We start from the raw sequence: 21,470 nt of genomic DNA on the forward strand, positions 1-21,470 counted from the left end.
AGATAACTTGGAAAGGAAAGCTACATGCAAAGACAAGGAAGGTCAAAAGAGCTTGGCCTGGCCATGAAACTGTTTCCAACACTCAGAAAAACTAGGAATCCAGGTGGATGACTAGCCATGATTAAGGAAAAGTCTAGATGTTCATGTAAGTGCAGAGTAATAACTCCCAGACAGCAGCATTTCCACTGGGCCGTGCCCTCCTAGAGGAGGGGTTACTGTCAGGGGTTTACAAACTCTCAAGCATCTCAAAGGCCAGGCAGAAATGCAAAACAAGCAGGAAGTAAGGAGTCTAGAGTCCACGGAAATAACTTCCACCTTCTCTAAAACTCAAGGTAGTCAGATGGAGCTCCTGATGATGCTTAATGGGAAACTGGAGGATGAGATATTTTTATGTGGGATTTCCTGATTTTGCAAAGCCTTGAAGAAGTTCAAATAAAACATGACTGGGGGCTCCAGCTGGCCCGCAAGCACTGGCTGATGATTTCTTTACCATGGAGATAACTCCTTCTGTGACCCTCCTTGAACACCTGGCTGTATGGCACTACCTATACTTAGTGACCCTCAGGCACCTTTCCCAGTGAATACAGGTGGTTATGGCCCTTCCCTGGTAGACAGAAGGGGCAGAACTCTCAGAATGGTCAGGCAGGGCAGGTGTTGTTTGTGTTTAACAGGGATAGATCGATGCAAACCAGATAAAGGAAACTCAAGAAAGTCTATGGTGAAAGCAAGGATCAAACGTGTCCCCGTGGCCTCTCCAGCAATTAGCTTTGATGTCCCTGGCAGATGCTGAATTCCAAAAGCAATTGATTTGAAATCGGTGTCTTTTAGGACACCCGTAGAAGCAGAGAGTCCCTGAGAGGGCAGAAACAAGCTGGGTGATGGTAGGGATAGGGGTGGGGTGAGAGACTGTCACTCCCCACCTCCCATCCTCAGATACCTGCAGGTTTGTTGAGTATCAACTCCTTTTGTCTGGATTAAAAGCTAAACCCAGAGCCAGCCAGTTAGAAGCTACTGACCTAAACAGATCTTGACCTAAAGAACTTGAGAACAACCAGAGATCTCTACAGTTGCCTTCATTTGACATTGGATGTGGCAAGCACATTGTCATAGTGGCTTCTGAGCACATATCAAATGGCCAGAGTTTGAGGATGAGACAGTGAAGAGAAAGCTGGCCTTGAGTGATTCCTGAAGTTACATCCTTCGTAACAGCCTTGTCAGGATCATCTGACCTATTCTATGTAGGGTTATGATTTATTATCTTTTAATTTTATTTTCCAGTACTAGAGTCTTGCAACTCAGGGCCTTGCCATTGCTTGACTGATGCTTTGCTACCCGAGCCACGCCTCCAGCCTTGCTGGAGATAGAGCGTAGTGAGATAGAGTGTAGTGGACTTTTCTACTCAGAATGGCTTTGAACTGTAATCCTCCAGATCTCAGCCTCCTGCATAAGGACAGATTACAGATGTGAGCCACTGGTGCCCAGCTGGTTCACAATCTCTTTAAAAGAAAATGTGCAAAATTTTGAGATGTTTTAAATTCTTTCCTGGAAACAAGAGTCTCATCACAAGAAATAGGATGAGTGGAAGGATCCAGAAGCATGGTACTTTAGAGGCACAAGTAACAGGTGGGTAATTAACAATGGCTTAATTTGTGGCTGCCTGGGAAGAGTTAAATGATAAGCCTGGCTTCTGAGAGCCAGGAAGAGAAGCAAGCAGATTGTACCTGAGAGCCTAGAATTAACAAAACAAGTCAAATGAGTCAATGAATCATTTTCAAAGTCTGAGAGTAACCAGAAAAAGTTTAAAAAACAAACAAGGAAAGAGAGAAAAAAAAGAAAAGAGAATTAGACAACTAGAAAGTAATGATGATTTTGTAAAGACCCCAGTGACCAAAACAATAGAGAAAGTGAGGAAATATAATCATGCCCCGGGCTCTCCTCTCATTTGATCCCTGCCAGGACCCAACTGGAGGCACATCCCAGTACCCCAGTGCCCCCCACTACTCAGCGGATGTACGCCCTATGGTACAAATGGAGGCTATCAGAAGTAAGAGCTGGTAACCCTCTCACCCATTGCACAGAGGTGAAGGCTGAGGCCCAAAGAGTGAACCCTGCCCAAAGCACCATGGGGAATCGAGGTTAAAGAATACAGGAGTTGAGCCAGTTTTTCCTCTCCAGAATGAATAGAAAAAGAAGTTCATACCAGGAAAGGTAAGAGCTTGCACTTGTGCTTTGAAAAACATCATTTGCTGGAATTTGTATGTAACTCAGTGACTCAATAACCAGCTTTGGAGGAAAAGTAATTTCTCCAGTCCCTCAGACTGAGTCACCTTTGTGTTTACAGGGTGAGGTTTGGAGTTCTGCTTGGGAACAATGGAAATTCGTGCCCTGTCGTGTTCACAGACTGGTCAAGGTTAAAGCAGCCTCTGAAAGAACCTTGTTTGTCCAAATTTGAAAGGCAGAGAAAGGCCCAACATGGCCTCCCTACAGGCCTGGATGAGATAAAGTTTTCTGAGCCAAGGCATCATCTGTATAGCAATTTAGGGAGAGCAAGTTATTGGGTAATTATATATTTGTATATTTTCTGAGTTAGAATTTGTTCTTTTGTGGTGGACTTTCGAATGGTCTTCTATCCACTCTTTCTTTCTCTGCTCATCTTTCTTCTTCTAACTGGAAGGAAGGCTTCACTGCTTCTTTTTTCCCCTATCCTTTTTGGGCCATTCAGATCCTCCAGACCCAGTCTCCTGGCCCCATCCTCTCCAAACACAGCAACCAACCAGACAAACAACTTTCTCTTCCTCTCTCCCTTCCTCCCTTTTTTCCCTCCCTCCCTCCCTTCCTTCCTTGCCTCCTTCCTTCCTTCCTTCTTCCCTTCCTATCTCCCTCCCTTTCCTTCCTTCCTTCCTTCTTTCCTTCCTCCCTTTTTTCCTTTCATCCTTCCTTTCTTCCTTTTCTCTCTTCCTGCCTTCCTTCCTTCCTTTCTCTCTCTCCTTCTCTCTTTTCCTTCTTTCTCTTTCTCCCTCCTCCCCTTTCTCCTTTCTTCTTTTTCTACTACTTCTTCCAGCACCAGTACTGGTGCCTGAACTCAGGGCCTGGGGTCTTCCCCTTAGCTTTTTTCCCCCCACTCAAAGTTGGTGCTGTACCACTTGATCTACACCTCCACTTCTGCCTTTTTTGCCAGTTAATTGGAGATAAGAGTCTCGTGGATTTTCTGCCCAGGTTAGCTTCAAACCACAGTTTTCAGATATCAGCCTCCTGAGTAGCTAGGATTACAGGCATGATTACTAGCACCCAACTTCATCCAGATCCTTAAAAAAACCAAAAACCTTGATTGGCCTTAAATGGGCAAGGGAGCTAAAGAGAGACTTCTCAGAAGAAGAGATAAAAATGTAAAAATGGCAAAGAAACACATGCGGAAATGTTCATCATCCCTGGCCATAAAAGAGATGCAAATAAAGACAACCCTGAGATACCACCTTACCCCAGTCAGAATGGCCCACATCCTAAAGTCAGCCAACGACAAATGCTGGAGGGGATGCAGAGAAAGAGGAACCCCACTGCACTGCTGGTGGGAATGTACACTTATACAACCACTTTGGAAAGCAGTCTGTAGGTACCTTAGAAAACAAAATATAGACCTTCCCTATGACCCAGCCATGCCATTCCTAGGCATCTACCCTAAGCAACAGGAACCAGGATACAAGGACACATGCACCTCCATGTTTACTGCAGCACTGTTCACAATAGCTAGGATATGCAAACAACCCAGATGCCCCACTACAGAGGAATGAATCCATAAATTATAGTACCTATATAAAGTGGAATATTATGCAGCCATTAGCAGGGACAAAATAATGGCATTCGCAGGGAAATGGATGGAACTAGAACAAGTCATGTTGAGTGAAGTAAGCCAAGAGCAGACAGACAAATGGCACATGGTCTCCCTGATATGCGGATGTTAAGTTCAAAACATAACGAGATATGACAAGGTAAACAGGACTCGAGAAACAAAGAACCTCTTCTTAATTTGTGTTATTGTTTTTAGATGACTCCATGTTCTTGATGCCACATATGGTATATACATGTGCACATCTGAGGGCACAGAATCAGAAGGAAACAGGAAATAAAATACAGCAGAGGGGCCATCAGCTGCACAGGACATTGGTGAAAGTGAACTAAGCAATAGTTGGGAGGGAATGAGAGAGAAAGAGGAAACAGCTTATACTAAGCAAAAGGAAAGAAATGTACATATCACCCAGTTCGGAAGAAATCGCTGTATTGTCAAAGTTTGTAGAGTTCATAGATCATGATAATGACAGTTGGCTTTGTGAAGGTTAAAAAGCGTTTGCCACTCTAGCTTAAGTATCACTATCCCACAATCTTGTGAAATGTATGCAATCACTTAATCTTAATAAAGAAATAAAAAAAAAAACCACCAACCTTGATCGGATTCCTCAGCAACAAACCCTCAATGTCTTCTTCACTGTGCTGAGAAGAAAAGCCCTAATTCTCATAAAATCAGGCCACGGCCCATGTCTTCACTTTGTGCCAGCCTCCTGTGGTTGGCACAGGCCCCTTATCCCTGTCCCCAACTCCACCCAATGCACACGGGTGGGAAACTCATCCCTTCATCTCTCAACTTTAGAGCCATGTGTCAGACCACCTGGCTGGGAGCACTTCCCGGCTCAGCCTCACACCCTTCTTTTGTTTGCTTTCTTCTTTTTCTTCTTCTTGTTTGTTTTTAAACCTTTCTCCCAGCTCGGGTTTAAGAAGGAACCTCAGCTGACTTGTTTATCACTGCAAATATATCTCAAAGTAGTTAGTCAAGAAATACTTTTGTAAGAAGGAGGAAGGGTGGAGGGAGAAGTAAAGCAAGGCAGAAGATGGAAGTGAATAAATCTTGTCTATCTATATATTCCAGTTAGTTTTCAGTATCAAAGAGTGGCACATAAAAGGTTTAAATTATAAACATATATGGAAACATATACAGGGCTACATGCATTTATACACACACATTGTGACTGAAAGTATATGTGCAAGGAGAATTCCAATGGTGTAACTCTGCTACACAGCTTACAGTTTAATGAAATGAATACCAGGAATCTGAAACGTGTTGTCAGAGGCAAGTAAGACCAAAGGGAAAGGGGGCAGGGATCTTGAGATCAAAGGAAGGAGCAGAGATAGTTATAATATTCAATGTACATACGTGAAAATGGTGCTAGATAAATTGAGAGGATGAATGGTGTTGGGAGAGAGGAGGGGAAATGATGGAAGGGATGACAATGATCAAGATGCATTGTACTCTTCAACTAAACTACAACCCTTTTGTACAGCTACTTAAAGTTAATAAAAATCCCTTTTTAAGGTTTAATTATCTGGGTTTCTTTTGTTGTTGTTGTTGTTCATGCTGGTTCTGACATTTGAACTCAGGGTCTGGGCATTATGCCTGAATTTTTTTTGTTCAAGGCTAATACTCTAACACTTGAGCCACAGTTCCACTTGTGGATTTTTTGGCGCTTAACTGAAGATCAGAGTGTCAATGGACTTTCATATCCAGGCTGGCTTTGAACCACAATCCTCAGATCTTAGCCTCCTGAGTAGCTAGGATTACAGGTGTGAACAGCTTGACTAAGTATTTCAAGGCAACATTTGATGGCAGGGTACAACAGATGAGTTGCTATATCTGACCTTACAAGTAGCCTGCTGAGGCCAGAACAGACTCAGAGCAGAGGTGGATGACAGGGACTCCTGCCATTTCATGAACCCCATAGGAGTAGTATTGTCCTCAGTTGACCTTGACTTAGTGGAAGAGTTGGTGTGGTGTGCACTTTGGCTCAAAGGAAGGAGCTTCACAGAAACAAGCTCAGGTCTTCTGCAGCCCTGCAAAAACAATCTGACAAATGACAAATAATGGCATGTGGGGAAGAGGAGAAGGTCTGCTCCAAAGGGGTGAGCTGGCACTGACCTTTGACACTGCAGAGGGTGGGGCTTGGTTGGAGCTTTAAAGCTGCAGCTCATCAGCCACCCAGAGAGGGATCTCTGCTAACCAGCAAATCCTGAGGATGGCAGCCTGCTGGGGAGCAGGAAGTTGGGAACAGAAATGGACTCAGGTGTCAGAAAGGGGATGATGCGAATGGCCTGGCAAACCTGAGTTCTGTGATAGTGGGCCTAGGACCGTTTCTTGCTGATGCCCAGTGGTATCTCAGGAGCCACTGGGCGGGTGCTGGGCTCGCCAGGGAAGGCCGATTCCCTGGGGCTTTGACTTTTAACTTTATTTGCAGATAGCGAGCGTTTTCCGTCCGGCTCCTCTTCCCAAGCCTTTCTGCCTGTAACAATCACATTATTTAATTTAGACGAGTGAAGTTACCTTAGATCAATTATACTTATTTTTTCCTGTGTAATTTCAAAGCTTAATATCTGCATTCGGGCCCAGCCTGGGGGACAGGTTGTCTAGCAGAGTCCTAAACGATTTCAGCCTTTAATTCAATTGTACTTTTACCATGGCCTGGGCAGCGAGCATAATTCTTTTATCCCTAAGATGTCTCATTAGCAATAATCTAATAGCACGCATTAAAATATAGGTCACCGAGGTGGGCTGCCGAGTGAAAGACTTGTCATAACTTTGAAGGCTGGACAGCTGTTTTGGTGGGACCGGGTCCCCCCAACGCAAACCTGCCCCAACTCCAGGCTTAATTCTTAGATAGTTGATACAATATAAACAGTTTATTCTCTGAAGTTCAAGGTTGAGAGCTAACCTTGGAGAGGAAACAGAGTTGATATCTATGACTGTGGGGTGTGGGGGGATGGGGGTTGGCATAATAGAAAAGACCTCTGTCCTTGGGCACTTGCTGGAGCCTTGTTCCTGGTGTGCTAGGTATGATCCCAGATCCACCTCTAACTCTCTGGCCTCAGTTTACAAATCTGTAACAAGGCTGTAGAGTAGGTAGAGCGATTTCTTAATCCCTGCTGTAACATTCTCCACTTCCCCAAGAGTACATGATGTTTACTTTTTCAATCAACTCATTCTTCTTAGTGAAGCCCATTTGTTTTAGGAAGGAAACTCAAGTATCAACATGGACAAATCTCAAGAACATTTGCAGAAGGATTTATGCAGAATGATAGCATTTGTATAAACTTTGAACATTTGGAAATGATACTTTCTATTATTTAGATAAGTAACATGAATGGATGCCACTGGAGGTCAAAATCGTAGCTACCTTTGGGCAGGAGGAAGGGGATGCTGCTAGGGAGGGGGCATGGTGGGGACTTCTGTAAGGATGATCTGAGTTTTACTGATCTGAGTGTGATCACCTGGTTGTATTTACCTTGTAAAAATTGTACTTACAATGAGTTCACTTTTCTGTGTATGCTAATCCATGCATGCATAATATGTATCATATATATAGTAGTGTGTATTAGGTGTATGTTGTATACATAAGTAGTATACATAAGTTGTATACATAAGTAGTGAATATATATGCATCTATGTATTTGACGTTTTATTAGACACATATTAATACACTTGCAGTGTTGTTCATCCCTAAGAATAAGCTGTTATCACTTTATACATTATGTATATGTATTTCAACTATTATCTCTTTACACATTATGTATATGTATTTCAACTATTATGTGCTATTAGACATATACCATGTATAGAAATATGTCACTGATTATTGCCTGATGGGAATAATCAGTGATTATTGATTATTGGGACCTGATTGGGAATTAGCTGAGCTATCCAAGGATAGGGGCTTGAGAGGGGTGGTGAGAGGAGCAGAAGGGGTCCACGGAGGCTTTAGTCAAGTTTTCAATGTTTTGACTTTCTCCACCAGCTGGTGTTTGTTAGCCCATGTTCTACATTTCGTGTGTATGCAATATTTCACAATTTTAAAATTCAGGTTAAAAGCAAGAAATAATGCAAGAAATGGTCACCATCATAAATGGAAAAACCAGTCTCCCCTGCTATATATTGAAGGAAATTGAAATAATTGTAGAGGACAAGAAATGGTTATGAAATTCTGGTTTGACATTCTATGGGACAGAAAACCCAGACCAGACATCCCTCTGTGGAATGGGGGTAGAGGGCCATAGATCCATCCTCACCAGTACCTTCCAGGAGCTTTTACCCTAAATACTTCAAGGTGATTTTAGCCCTGGCCTGTGCAGCCTTAAGCCATGCCCTCAGGAAAAGAGCCTTGAGGTCCCTCTAAGCCCAGACTGTCATCATCTCTAACTAGATGGGGACACATGATGTGGTAGATGGAGACAGGGAGAAAAAAAAATGAAGAAGATATTTGCATATTTTGAAAAACTTGGAAGAAAAGTTTCCTTCTAAGGAAACTCCTTCAAACTTCCTACCCCCCAACCCCCCGCACCTCCACCCCAGTCATTGGGCCCAGCTCTGGGAGAACCCTTAGGCAGACAATCTCTTTTGTGTTCACTCTGAAGCTCAGCATGGAAGCTTCTAGAAGCAGGATAGTCACTCTCTGCTTGCCTGGGAGGGCGTCACTGCCATGCTTCCTGTAGTCATTAAGCTCCCTCCTGTGCTACAGTGAGCTGGGGACATTTATGGGCATCAGCCTCATTGTCAATCCACACAGAGTATCTGCAAAGCCTTCACAGCCTTGGTGACCCCATGTCCACAGTCAAATCCAGCAGACCTGTTCTTGGTCTTCACCCTGCCCTCCCCATTGAAAGGTGTGTCCTAGAGTACTGGTGGGGTCCAGCATGAGAACTGAGTTCAACTCACCACCCCACCTCCCTGTGGCAATGGAGATCTGACCAACATCCCTCATGGGAAGATGTGCTTGGAGGGTCTGTCAGGTTCCTTGAGACAAACAGGGCGTCACCTCTCCCTGATGGTCATTTCTAAGAACCTCATCTAGCACCCTGGCCTCTCCTCCACCTGTCACTACAAAGACTCCATCTGGACCTCCAGGTCTTCCCCTTTTCCTCCTAGAAGTTTACCTGTCCTAGGCTCATTCCTTCAGTGTATGACTTGGCCACTTAACCTCCTTTAGGAGACTCAGACCAAATGTCAGGGGCCAGAGGCTAAGTTCTTAGGGTCCCAACTAACCTGTGAGACCTCAGGTATTGAGTTTTCCTAGTGAATAGAGGACTTTCACATCACTTACGAGCAAACATTATCTGTCTATTTTGCATTGTTGAACACTGCTCATGCATTTTGATGTATTTAAACCTTATGGCTGTCTTATGAAATGGATTCCATTAATGATTCCATTAATGATAAAGGAGGAACAGAGGCATGCATCAGCTCAAGGGGACAAAGTAGTATGAAGCCAGGAGCTCTGTGCCCTCTTGTTACGTAAAGGAAGTAAGAAGTCAGCAACTAAGCGTAGAAGATGATGGTACTCACCCTCCAGGGGCTCTGCATGCTGTTTCCTGGCCCCTGCTCCCTGGCTCACCTGTCTATTCCCTAATGCTTACATCTGGGGACTTCGAGAATGGAAGAGGAAGAATAGGAATGAGGCCTCCCAAGAACAGGCCTAGCCAGGTGTTCTGTGTGATTTGTGGACTGGGGCCTAGAGCTCATACCACCATTACAAAGCAGATTATTGGTTCAGGGTCCTGGATAGGAGTGCAGCTGAGACTGAGCACAGCATTCCCCAGGCCCAGACTTCATCATGCTCAGAACTCATGCCCATCTGCTAAGGAGGGTCCAGCTCAGGTCCAGCTTAGGCCTCCATCCTTATGATCATCTACATACCTGCTCTAAGAGTTTTACAATGCTGCTGGTACCTCCAGGTGGTCTCTTAGGCCTGAAGAGTGACTATGAAGTTTTTTTGTTTTTTATCCTTTCATGTCCCTAAAGTATCAACATCAGTCTCAGCCAAGAAAGAGCTAAGTATGGTCAGATAAAAAAAGAAGACGTACCAGGATTAGGGAGGGGATGCATTTAGGTTGAGTAAGAGAAGTGCTAACGCCATTTTCAGCCTGGGTTGAGTGGTTATGAAATGTATGTTATTGATACTGAATTATTTTTTAACCAAATTCCTGACCTTCATTGCAGACTCACTGGATCCAAGTTTCTGAAATGAGGCCCAAGGTCACATACTTTTAATAGTCTACTAGACCGGATGAATTAAGAGAGTAGCAAAACAGGGAAAACATATGTTAGAAAAAGCAGTAACACTTGCTACTGGCATCTCAGAGCCTGGATAAACATGACCTTCAGAGCATCTGAATAGCATCTTCAGAGCATCTCTATTTTACAGGGGGGAGGAGGTCATCCAGTAGGCAAATAACTCAGCTTTTAATTATTTAACTTCAAAAGTTACACTCAAAATCCACATATGTTATTTCTTCTTAGTCTTGAAATTTGAAGTCTGACAAACCTAACTTAAAATCTTAGCAAGACTTGGCTCTACAGACAGAGGAATTACCATTTTAATAATGACAAGTAACCCATATGCTATATACGTGCAGTTTTAAGTGCTCTGTGTATATTTACTTATTTAGTAGCCATTTTACAAATGAGGAAATTGAGAAACAGAGAAATAGGGGAACATGGTCAGGATTCCAGACAGAGGTGAATCCAGGATCAATATTCAAGCAGTGTGGCACCTAAATCCTTGCTGTTAGCCTCTACACCATTCTGAGTCCCCAGGTTGCAGGGAAAGCTCGTTTGGTAAGTTTTCTAGGAGCAAGCATCAAAGAGCTGATGACACAGTGGGACAGGGGTTGGATCACATGGTCCAAATGCATGGTGCGTGAAGTCATTGGAAATGTTTCCTGAGATAAAAGGTGAGAATGCACAGGCACTTGTAGGTAGTAAGTGTGTGTGTGTGCGCGCACACGCGCGTGCACACATAGCTATTGTGTGCATACTAGCAGGGTCGAAGGCCTCTCTTGCTGCCCACTGCCACAGGTCAAAATTTTTTCCTCGCAATATTGGGAGAGCTGACAAATGTTTGGGAGCTCAGGATTCAAACAACAAGATAGAGCACTCAGAACTTGGGGGCCTTAAAACAATTTTGTTTTTAAGTTCTGGATGCTCTACACCTTCCCCAAAGTACAGACATTCCACCAAAGAAAAATAGGTAACATCTTTCTGTCCCCAGCAGCTACCGTGTGCATCCTAACAGGGCCAAAAGCCACTACAAAGACTCCATCTGGACCTCCAGGTCCACACACGCACACGCTTAAATACAAGGCCTCATGCTCTCCATTGGCTTTTTGGCCAAGTCTGGGTCTCTACCACTTGAGATACACCTCCGCTTCTGGCTTTTTTTTTTTTCAGTTGGTCCTGGGGCTTGAACTCAGGACCCTGGGCACTATCCCTGAGCAATTTTGCTCAAGGTTATCGTTCTACCACTTTGAGCCACAGCACCATTTCTGGTTTTCTGGTAGATAATTGCAGATAAGAGTCTTATGGATGTTCCTGTACAGGTTGGCTTTGAACCTTAATCCTCAGATCCCAGCCTCCTGGGTGGGCGGTATTACAGGCATGAGCCACCAGTGCCTGGCATCACTTTTGGCTTTTTTGCTGATTAATTGGAGATATGAGTCTCATGGACTTTCCTGCTCAGGCTGGCTTTGGACAGTAATCCTCAGATATCAGCCTCCTCAGTAACTAGGATTACAGGCCTTAACCATCAGGGTCCAGTTGCATGTGGAAGCCTATAGATCCTCCTAAAACTGTATTTATAATGCTTTGTACTTCAAACAAGACCAATAAGATACATGAAGACATGAACTTGTTCTTGAATGGGAAGTCTGGATGATAAAGGGATATCAGTTTTGCTGAATGGATTTGTGGATGGAACACAAACACAGTTGAAATCGCAATGTCATCTTTCATAAAAACTTTGTAAGACAATTCTGAAATTTCTAGGTAGAAATATTGCCAAGACTGCCTAGAAGAAAAAGAACTGGAGGATCTTGCTCCACTTTAGGAAATTTTATTATAGGACAGTGTTGATTAAGCCAATATGGTATTGCTCAAGCATAGATAAATAGATCAATAAAACAGAAGAAAAACCCCAGAAAAAGCCCAACCATGCAAATAAACTTTAAGATAGGGAATTCTTTGCAGATCAGAGCTGAGATGCAACTATTTAGTGATTGGCCAAGATAAGCTGTTCTGTTAGTCATATGAAATAATGGAGTAAAATCCCTCATGGAGTAAAATCCTCACACTCCATACTAAAAAAAAAAAAAAAAAAAAAAAAAGATAGGTACTAGTGGCTCACACCTGTAATCTTAGCTACTCAAGAGACAGCCAAGCAGAAAAGCTTAGTGAGATTCTTATCTCCAATTAACCATCAAAAAGCTGCTCAAATAATGAGTACTAGTCTTAACCAAAGAAGCTCAGAGACAGCACCCAGGCCTTGAATTCAAGACCCAATACTGGCATAAAAACAAAGCAAACAACAACAACAAAAATCTGTGACTGAAGACCAAAGTATAAAGGGAGAAACGGCTTAACCTGAAAACAATGAAAAAAATCCAAATGTCCTCACATGCACTAAGTAAATTCTAACAGAATAACTCTACACAACAGTGGGAATCAGTGAACTATGGTAAAACCCATTATCATAGATCAACCTCAAAAATATTATATTGAGGGCTGGGAAGGTGGCTCAGTGGTAGAGAGCTTACCTTGCATGCATGAGGCCCTGGGTTCGATTCCTCAGCACCACATAAGCAAAAAGAAAAAAGCCGGAAGTGGCACTGTAGCTCAAGTGGTAGAACGCTAGCCTTGAGCTGAAGAGCTGAGGGACAGTGCCCAGGCCCAGAGTTCAGGCCCCATGACTGGACCCCCCCCCTCCAAAAAAAAAAAAAAGAAAAGATATATTATATTGAGGAAGTGGCACTGTGGCTCAAAGTGGTAGGGTACTAGCCTTGAGTGAAAAAATCTCAGGGACAGTGCCCAGACCCTGACTTTAGGCCCCATGACTGATAAAAAAAAGAAAATTATATTGAGCCAGATGCCAGTGGCTCATGCCTGTAATCCTAGCTAATTATGAGGCTGAGAACTGACAATTGTGGTTTGAAGCCAGCCTGGGAGGAAAAAGTCTTTGAGACTCTTAGAACTAATTAACCATCAAAAAGCCAGAAGTAGAGCTTGTGGCTCAAGTGATACAGTGCTAGCTTTGAGCATAAAAAGCTCAGAGACAGTGCTCAGGCCCTGAGTTCAAGCCCCAGGACTAGCACAGAAAAAAAATCATACTGAGCCAAAGAAGTGATAGAACGATACCTTTGGAGTGATTCTTTTTATATGAAATTCCTAAAGAATGAAACTAACCAATGCATCTTTTGAGATATATATTCATAAATGCTAATTCACTACAGAAAAAGAAAGAATTGCCAATCGCTAGATTGAGGTAGTGGTTAGCTCCAGGAGCGGATGGAGAGTGACAGGATGTGTGGAGGAAAAGTCAAGCTGAAGAGGGACCTAGAAGTGTTTGACTTCTTGTTCTGAACAGCCAGACACATTCTTTGATAGTCATACGATGATATTAATTATTACTTAGACTGAAACGTGTTCCCTTATGTTTATATCATTTTTCTTAGGTTTGATGAATTTTACACTCAATTGAAAAAGGCTGATTGTGTAGGGCTAGTCCCTTGGCCTTTTAATAATACAACTCAGCCTAAAGGTTTCTGAGCTTCTATCTTGCTCCCATATTCCCAGATAGCCAGAGCCCTGGTGCTTGACTTGTCAGCTGACAGTGAGTCCTTCTGTTTTGGAGATGAATATGAATTGTCCCTTGGTTGTTTCCACTAACCCTCAGGCCCAAAGAGGCCTCATGGAGGGGAGGGGAAAGGTCTCCTCTCCTTTTTCCTTCCAGCTCATTTCCTGACATGTGCACCGCCTTGCTTTCCATGGTGCATCCACTTCCTGATAGAATTGGCTTCTACTGCAGAGCCCAAGGTAGGGCCCGGGATTCTGACCACCACCTGGTGCCCGCTCTGCTAAATCACCTTGTTCTTTTCTTTCCCAGAGCCTCTGTCTCTGCCTGACTAAAGGTTGCAGGATTGGCCTGGGCTTGTGGTGGGCAGTCCACAAAAGGATGGTCCTTCATCCAGACCAGCCATGGGAGTATATTGAACTTTGTCCCAAATGGATCCAGGAGCTATAAGAGAGGAAGAAAGTGATAGGATCTGAACTTGTTTCTGAAAAGCCTTTCTGGCAGCTCAATAAGACTGAAGGTTCAGAGGGTATGAGGGAGAAATTGAGGAGGCCACTTGAGGCTGTCACAGGAATCTTGGCGGGACATGACGTGTCCTAGAACGGGTAAGTCCCTTCCGAGGTGCAGAGATGTGATGTGATTTAGAGCCCACAGAGGTGGCTTCAGAGATGGGTATGGGAGTATAAGAGAGAGGAGTCAGGATTGCCTGCAAAGTTGATGGTCTGGAGAACCAGAACTAAGTTGTTGCTGCCAGCCATAGACAAGACTGTAAAGAAGCAGGCTCATGTCTAAGTCAGGAAGGAGACCCCAGGGGGCTGTTTTAGACATGGCTGGCTTCAGACACCTTTTATTAACATGGAGAGCTGTTCATTCTGAGGCATCCAGCCTCTGCGTGTGGTCCACACAGAGATGCAACAGTGGATGGGGTTGCTTGACTTTGGAACTTAAGAGAAAAGATTGTAAAGACAGAGCCACATCTTTGTAAGTCAGAAGCTCCAAAACTCCCAGAGGCAGGTAATGGAAAGTACTCTGAAAGAAACAAATTCAAATTCATAAAGGGGGGGGGGGTCTGATATCAAAAGGGACTTTAATGCTGTTTTGTAAGTGTAGCACAATTGGGATCAAACCCAGGGCAGGTCAGCTGCAACACAGATTTTGTGCCCCTGATAGTAAAAGGAAGGGAGGAAGAGGTAAGGGGAAGGAGGGGCAGAAACAGGCAGGTTTTTCTTTCTCTCTCTTTTTCAGATTGGTGCCAGAAGTAAAGGCTCTGATAGAATCCTTAGGCCCTAGACCCTCGGATTCCAGATGCATCCCAGCCCAGCCTCGGTGTGCCAGGACCTTGATGTATGTGGGGAGATGGCCAGAGCTGGACTAACAGTACCAGCTATCTCTTTTCGTCCCATGGCCTGTATCACCAAGTGCCTGGGTAAGTGGAAGTGACGCATCCCCAGAGACCATGTTCGCTCAGATAATGCTCCAGCCTCCTCCTGCCCACCAACTGCCCTCAGGCCACCTGGAGGGGGCAGGATGCAGGGCACCAAGAGAAGCCACATGGCCCATGGCTCTTGGAACTGTGAGCAGAAAGTCTGGGCCGGAGATGGAGGAGACGTTTTCCCCTTCAACCAGCCCCAGCCTGGTGTCCTCACTGTGTCCCCCAGATGCCAAAGAGCTACAGGAGACAGGGGTGGGGGTGGGGGGAGTACTCTTAGGACTTGCTGATTGGTTCTGTAAGGATACTCATGGGGGAATGCCTTCCTCCAATCTTACAGGAGACACTGCCTAAGCCTTCATCATCCACCATGCCCACCAGTGTGCACCTCACCTATCAGCTTCTCTCTGCTCACTCCACATCAGGCAGGCTGGAGGTGTTGGGGACTTCATACCTCAGTGGATCAAAACATCAGCTTCCATGTCTTTCAAGTAGAACCCGTTCTGTGTCTCCAAGGTCCAGACGGGGTGACACCATTCCTGTGACAGGGACTCCGCCCAATCCACCCTGTTGGTTTCCTTCCCCTCCCAGTCCCCAGCCCCCACTGGTGCATCCAAGGACCCCCTCTTCAATAAACACTGCACATTCAGATCTTTGCTTCAGACTCTGCTTCTGGAAGAGTCCAACATAAAATAATCCCAACCAAAGACACCAAATCTAGGCTGAGAATGAGATGTTCTAGCTCTGCTTTGTGTACACTGCTGTCATGCTGTCTTTGGAGCAAGATACAGTGGGCACTGTTTCATATAATGGTACTAGATAAATGTACAGTCTTATGAATGAGGATTTTCTCTTATTGTGTGAGGTGGTTACCTGGGAAGGCTTCCCAGGGGAGGTGACACTAGATGATTTGATAAGTTCTTGAAGTAAACAAGACAGGAGCAGCATTTTTAAAAATTCATTGTTGTTGTCTAAAAGTATTAGCATAAGTTTCAGAGAATAGTAATTGTCCTCCCATGCTGTTACAGAATTAAGCACATTTTGGAGATGGGAAAGAAGCTTAGGGAAAGCAATGAGAGAATTGGAGTCATGGAAGATACAATTAAGTAGGAAGGCAGAATCTTGTCTTGTTGACGGTGTTTAGTGATTGTCTGGGAAAAACAAAAGGATTTTTTTTTTCAAATTGTGGGTTGTATTTTTCTGATTGCATAAGTATCAAATGCTTATTGTAGAAGAGTTGGCAGATATAAGGAAGTATAACGAAGAAAACAAAATTACGCGAAATCTAGGGTCACATAAACCCCAGGAATGTGTTGGTGTCTGTAGAGTTTTAGGCACTTAGGAAGGGATCGGCTTTGAATTCCAGAAAGAGCTGTGGCGGTTGGTGATGAGTATGTGGCTAGAAGGATCGTGGGGGTGGGGGTGGGGGCTTCAATGGGTCATAGGGCTACACAGAGGGTGAAATTCTCAGGGCATCATAACCACCTAGAGGAACAGAGGGTACCTGCAATACGGAGGCTCCAGACATAATGGGTGAAAAGAGAAGTTGGACGCTAAGCATCCTGGCTTCTCCTTTCCACTCTTCCACTTCCAAACAGTAGGACCTCTGACTCTTCCCACAGCATCCTGACCTGCAACTTGGAAAGATGAGTGAAGGTGCAATTTCCCCTGAGTCTTGTCACAATGGCCCATGGTCCAAAGAAGACCATCTTCGATGGATGGGGACTACAGTTTCTAGCTCCTGTCCCAGGACCTTTGCTCTACTCGTTCCCTGATCTCCGGCCTCCTGTCATCAGTCCCCAGAGGTCAGGACAGACATACCACCCTCTAGGCTTCCTTCTTCTCTTCTCTGAATCTTGCCTGGAGGACATTTGAAATATTGGCCCCACTGGTTAAAAAATACCTAAACAATTCATTCATTAATTCCACATACTAATTGGTGCCTGGTATGTTTTCAGGGGACGAGGAGGCTGCAGTGTGTGGGCAGACCAGGTCTCTCCTCTCATGAAGCTTGTTGAAGAGTTGAAAATTTTTGATTGTACACATGGTTCAATGGAGTGGTGTGACAGTGAAATGTTTAGGTTTTGACTTTAGATTCAGGTCTCTGGCCTAAACCCTGAATAACCCAGGCAGAGGAAACAGCAAATGTAAAGGTTCTGGTGTAGGTTTGAGGCTGAAATGTTGAAAACATGGTAAGATCAGTGTTGCTAGGCTTTAGTCAAATTCCTATGAATCCCACTTAGGCATCCTCAGCTTTCTGAAGTCTCCTGGGACTCCTACCACACCCCTTACTTGTCGACTTAGTGTCTATGGAACTTGCATAATCCTGTGGTCACCATCAGATAATCTGACACTGTAGCAGACCTCACACCCTGGTGTGGGGCTCCCTGATGGGTGGTGGTGACTGTCCATCTCCTTGCCTAGCCAGCTGTGTGGAAGCATGCACTAGGCCATCAGCCTCTGTCTGGCAGACAAAAATCCAATCCCTGCCTAAGTGAGGGAATGACTATCTGGTCCAAGTGGCTCAAGTTTTCACATGTCATCTCTGCTATTCAAACTACAATCACACTGGCATTCCCTTCCCGTGATTTACACCCCCCAGCAGCACGCATCACCTTCCCATCCACCATCCCTGTTTCTTACGTTTCCTGTTTCCTGTCTTCCCAGATGGAATGTAAACTCCATGTATGGCATTGGGAATTGTTGAATGTTTTGTGCACTAATGGAAGGAGTAAAAGGGTGAATGATTGCATGAGCAAAATATATGACTACCTATCTTTGGCCTCTCACATCAAGGGTTCACAAATGTCCTTCTAGTCTGCTGCTGACAAGAGAGGTACATTAAAATACTGAGCTGTGACCTTTCCTCCTGCAGATCCAGCCAGACAAAACCATCTCATTGCCTCTGGGCCACCATGGCACCGTTTGCTGCCCTGGCAGGAGTAGAGAGCACACATTTGTTGATGGAGAACCTCTGACCAGGTGGTTTAAGTGGGCAGAGGTGGTCAACAACTCTGGTACCACAGAGGTGGGGGTTGTTACTCCCCACAGTCTTGTCCGGGGACTCAGATTCCAGTTCTGGTAGTCTGTTGCTGTCATTCCCTGGTCAGAGGTCAGAGCGCCTGATGTCCTTGGGAAGAAAAGAGAAGAATTTGAACTCAAGCCTCCAGGCTCCCTCAGCCCCGCAGCCCCCGCCCTGCCCATCCCTGGCCACACTGTCAGTCTCCATTAGCGCTAACAGGCTCCAGACAGAGCGGGCTGGGCGCTGGGTTAATGCAATCGGCGCGTTACCTGGGGCGCAGGCTACATTACCAGCCCGCCCCCCACCCCCCCCCCCACGAAGTGGCCAGAATCAGCCAGCCCGTGTCCAGCCGGCCGCCCTGCGTTTCCAGAGCTCCTCTGCCTGCGCCTAAGTGCCACACGGCGGAGCCCTGTCCCGCGCCCCGAGGCTGGCAGAGCGCAGGAACCGCGCCCCGCTCCTGGGATCCCCTTGCTGCCTGACACGTGAGTGCGCCCTGCGCGCGGGACCCGGCTGGGGCGCTGGAGGTCCCCGACTGCGCTTCCCCAACTAAAGCCCATGAAGGCTGCTGGGGTTGATGGAAGTGGCCAGGACCCCATCTGGGAAGAAGGCGACAAACTGTCCCCAGGCCTTGTCCTGTTCCCTGGGAAACTTCAGTCTCCATGTACCCAAATTGCGCTGTTTAGGGGTGGGGAGATGGGCAGCGGGTGGGCTTCCACCGAGACACCTCAAAGAACCCCAGGAGGTCTCCACTGCCGAGTTCCGTCCCAGTCCCGCGCAGCACAATGTCATGCCAATTACCCCCGCCCCACCCCCAACAAAACGCGGCGTTCCCTTTTCCGGAAACCCAAAGTCCCCTTTGGCGTGCGGATCCTAATGGCCCTGGTGCGCGGTGCCCCCAGCTGGGGCCTGGGTTGGGGCGGGGAGGGCGGATCTCCGGTGATCGCCTCTTTTCCCTTCTTATAAGTAGAGCTCCGGCGTGTTCCCCAGTACCACCGAAGTTCTTCTGTTCAGCCGCACCCATGCTTCTGGCACGGATGAATCCGCAGGTGCAGCCCGAGAACAGCGGGGCGGACTCGGACCCCGAGCAGCCCCTACGGGCGTGCAAAACGGCCGAGCTGCTGCTGGTGAAGCAGCGCAACGGCGTCCAGTGCCTCCTGGCGTCCCAGGGCGGTGACGCGCAGCCCCGAGAGACCTGGGGCAAGAAGATCGACTTCCTGCTGTCGGTGGTGGGCTTCGCGGTGGACCTGGCCAATGTGTGGCGCTTCCCTTACCTCTGCTACAAGAATGGTGGCGGTGAGCACGTTGGTGGGGGGACGAGGGGAGTGTGCTGAGCCTTTGGAAGAGGGAGGGCTACCTGTTCCCCAAAGGTGGCTAGGAGCAGGAATAGAAATACACTCGGGAGGAGAAGGAGACGACTCCTGGGCAAGTCTGGGGAGCAGAAAGAGACGTTGCCATGCTCACTGAGAATGGAGGATTGTAATCCCCGGCAGAAGAGGGAAATCAAGGCAGGACCTTGGACAGTGATAGGCATATGAGTAGGCATAAAGACAAAATCTAGAGCACCTGGTTGGGTGAGCAACTTCCATCCTTTGCTGGTCTGCAGGAAGGAAGGTAGAGATACAGAGGGCTCTTGAACGTTTGGGATGTGACAGACAGATGCAAGGTGACCCTACATCCAGTACTCTGGGTTATGGGGCAGGGACCCAGGAAGGAACAGAGGACTTAGATTTCCTAAGGCCAGCTACCCAGGCCCCCTGCCTCTTGAGGACAGAGATTCTGGATCAGTGACATAGAGAAGCCGTTGCTGGAGAGAACTCCCCTGTCCTGTGGGGGGTTGTTTGCCGCAGTGGTCAGTGCCTATAGCCTTTCTGGGATCTGGTTCTAAGTGCCAAGATCTGGTCTGGGCCTTGAGGTAGGAGGCCTCAACCACTGGCCGGAGACTTCCAGATGCACAGATCCTGAATGACAGGGTAGAATGGGCAAGAGAGGCCAGGAGAGGACAGGGAGCCACCCAGCTCTCTTTCCTTCTTCCTACTGGGCAGCCAGATTACCCACCTGGCCTAGAAGGAGAGGCTCCAGATAACATAGAGCCTCTGGGAAGAAGCCCATCAGGAGTCAGGATGCAGCACTCCAAGGTCTTAGCTTCTTCTTCAGAGGCTTTGCTACTGGGATGCCCAAACCATCCCAGTTCTATCACCCTTGTTGGGATGAGTTTAGGGATATCGGCCCAGCTCTGGAAACCTCTATATCTACTGGGATACCCTGCCATGCACTGGCTCTGGCTTGGGACTTGAGGGAGGTCAGTGGAAAGCAGGGTGACAGTTTAGAGTGGGGTGAGGAAAGCTCAGGACCTTCTCTGGCTGGAGTTCACAGCTCTGTTTCATATAGACATTTGAATGATGCTCCAGGTTTACATAGGGTGGTCATCATACAAAGCAGGTGGTGCTGAGCTCTTCCATATACAGAGGCTGCCAGGGAAGGAAGCATTTTTCTTTGTCACTAAGAAAGTTAGCCAAGTTGGAGCTGACAGAGGAGGCTTTGGGGTCCATGGTCTCCTCTAGGCACCTTGTGAGACAAGTCTGTCACTGTCAGATGCTCCAAGACAGCTAGGATAGCAGACCCGGGCTTCAAGAGAGACTGTGTAAAAACTCTTCACCTGGGGTCCTTGCTACCTTGTGGGCCCATCACTATGTCTAGCTCTAGGATGGTGGTGGGCAGAGAGAGGAAGGGGAGGAAGGGGAAGAAGTATAATCCAGAGGTGAACTATTTCCACATTAGGAAGCTGCACCTTTGCAAGTGATTCTGGGGAGGGTTGAGCAACCTGGCACGGAAGCCCAAGAAGGGCGAAGAATGTATTTTCCAGCAGGCAAGGAGATGATGCACAGAAGACAGATTGGGAGACTTAGCACATACCATCCAACATCCACCATGTCCTCAGTGACCGTCTGAGGAACTGCTTGTCCTTAGACACTGTCCCTAGAGAGTGAGAGCTCTATCATTAATCCCTAATATCTATCCAGATCCTCTCAGTGTAAGGCATAGTGCTTGGCTCAGTGGGGTCACCTACCTGTGTGAATTACCACTTCCACCTGCCAGGAGCTCTAATTACCCCCCAAGTCCTCATTGTCATGCTGTTACCAGTCCTTTCCATTGTTCTATGCGTTTGGTTGAATCTAAAAGCATCCCAATATGGCCAATTTGACATGTGTTCTAGAGCTACCACTGGCCCTGTTCACTTGGCCATTGCCACCCATGCTCGCAGCGTATCTGCGATGTGCAATAATCTGGGTACCTAGGGACGAATTGAGCACATCTGTCACCAGTTCCAACTTTTAGGTGAAGTTGGCTAGAAGGGCTCTTTCCT

General features: G+C 46.3%; 1 protein-coding gene across 2 annotated transcripts in view; it reads left to right on the forward strand.

Moving 5' to 3' along the window:
- Window positions 1-18,486: 18,486 nt before the first annotated feature.
- The window catches only part of Slc6a2 (solute carrier family 6 member 2), a 44,376-nt gene continuing 41,392 nt past the window's right edge, over window positions 18,487-21,470 (forward strand). For both annotated transcript variants that reach the window (XM_069992320.1, XM_069992321.1), the window contains exons 1-2: window positions 18,487-18,588; window positions 19,074-19,399. In XM_069992320.1, coding sequence (XP_069848421.1) covers window positions 19,126-19,399 — 274 coding nt within the window. In that variant the 5' untranslated portion in view covers window positions 18,487-18,588; window positions 19,074-19,125. The remainder of the gene's footprint in view (window positions 18,589-19,073; window positions 19,400-21,470) is intronic.

The sequence above is a fragment of the Dipodomys merriami genome, unplaced genomic scaffold, assembly GCF_024711535.1.
Source record: "Dipodomys merriami isolate MVZ:Mamm:240054 unplaced genomic scaffold, mDipMer1.0.p SCAF_41, whole genome shotgun sequence".
Taxonomy (NCBI): Eukaryota; Metazoa; Chordata; class Mammalia; order Rodentia; family Heteromyidae; genus Dipodomys; species Dipodomys merriami.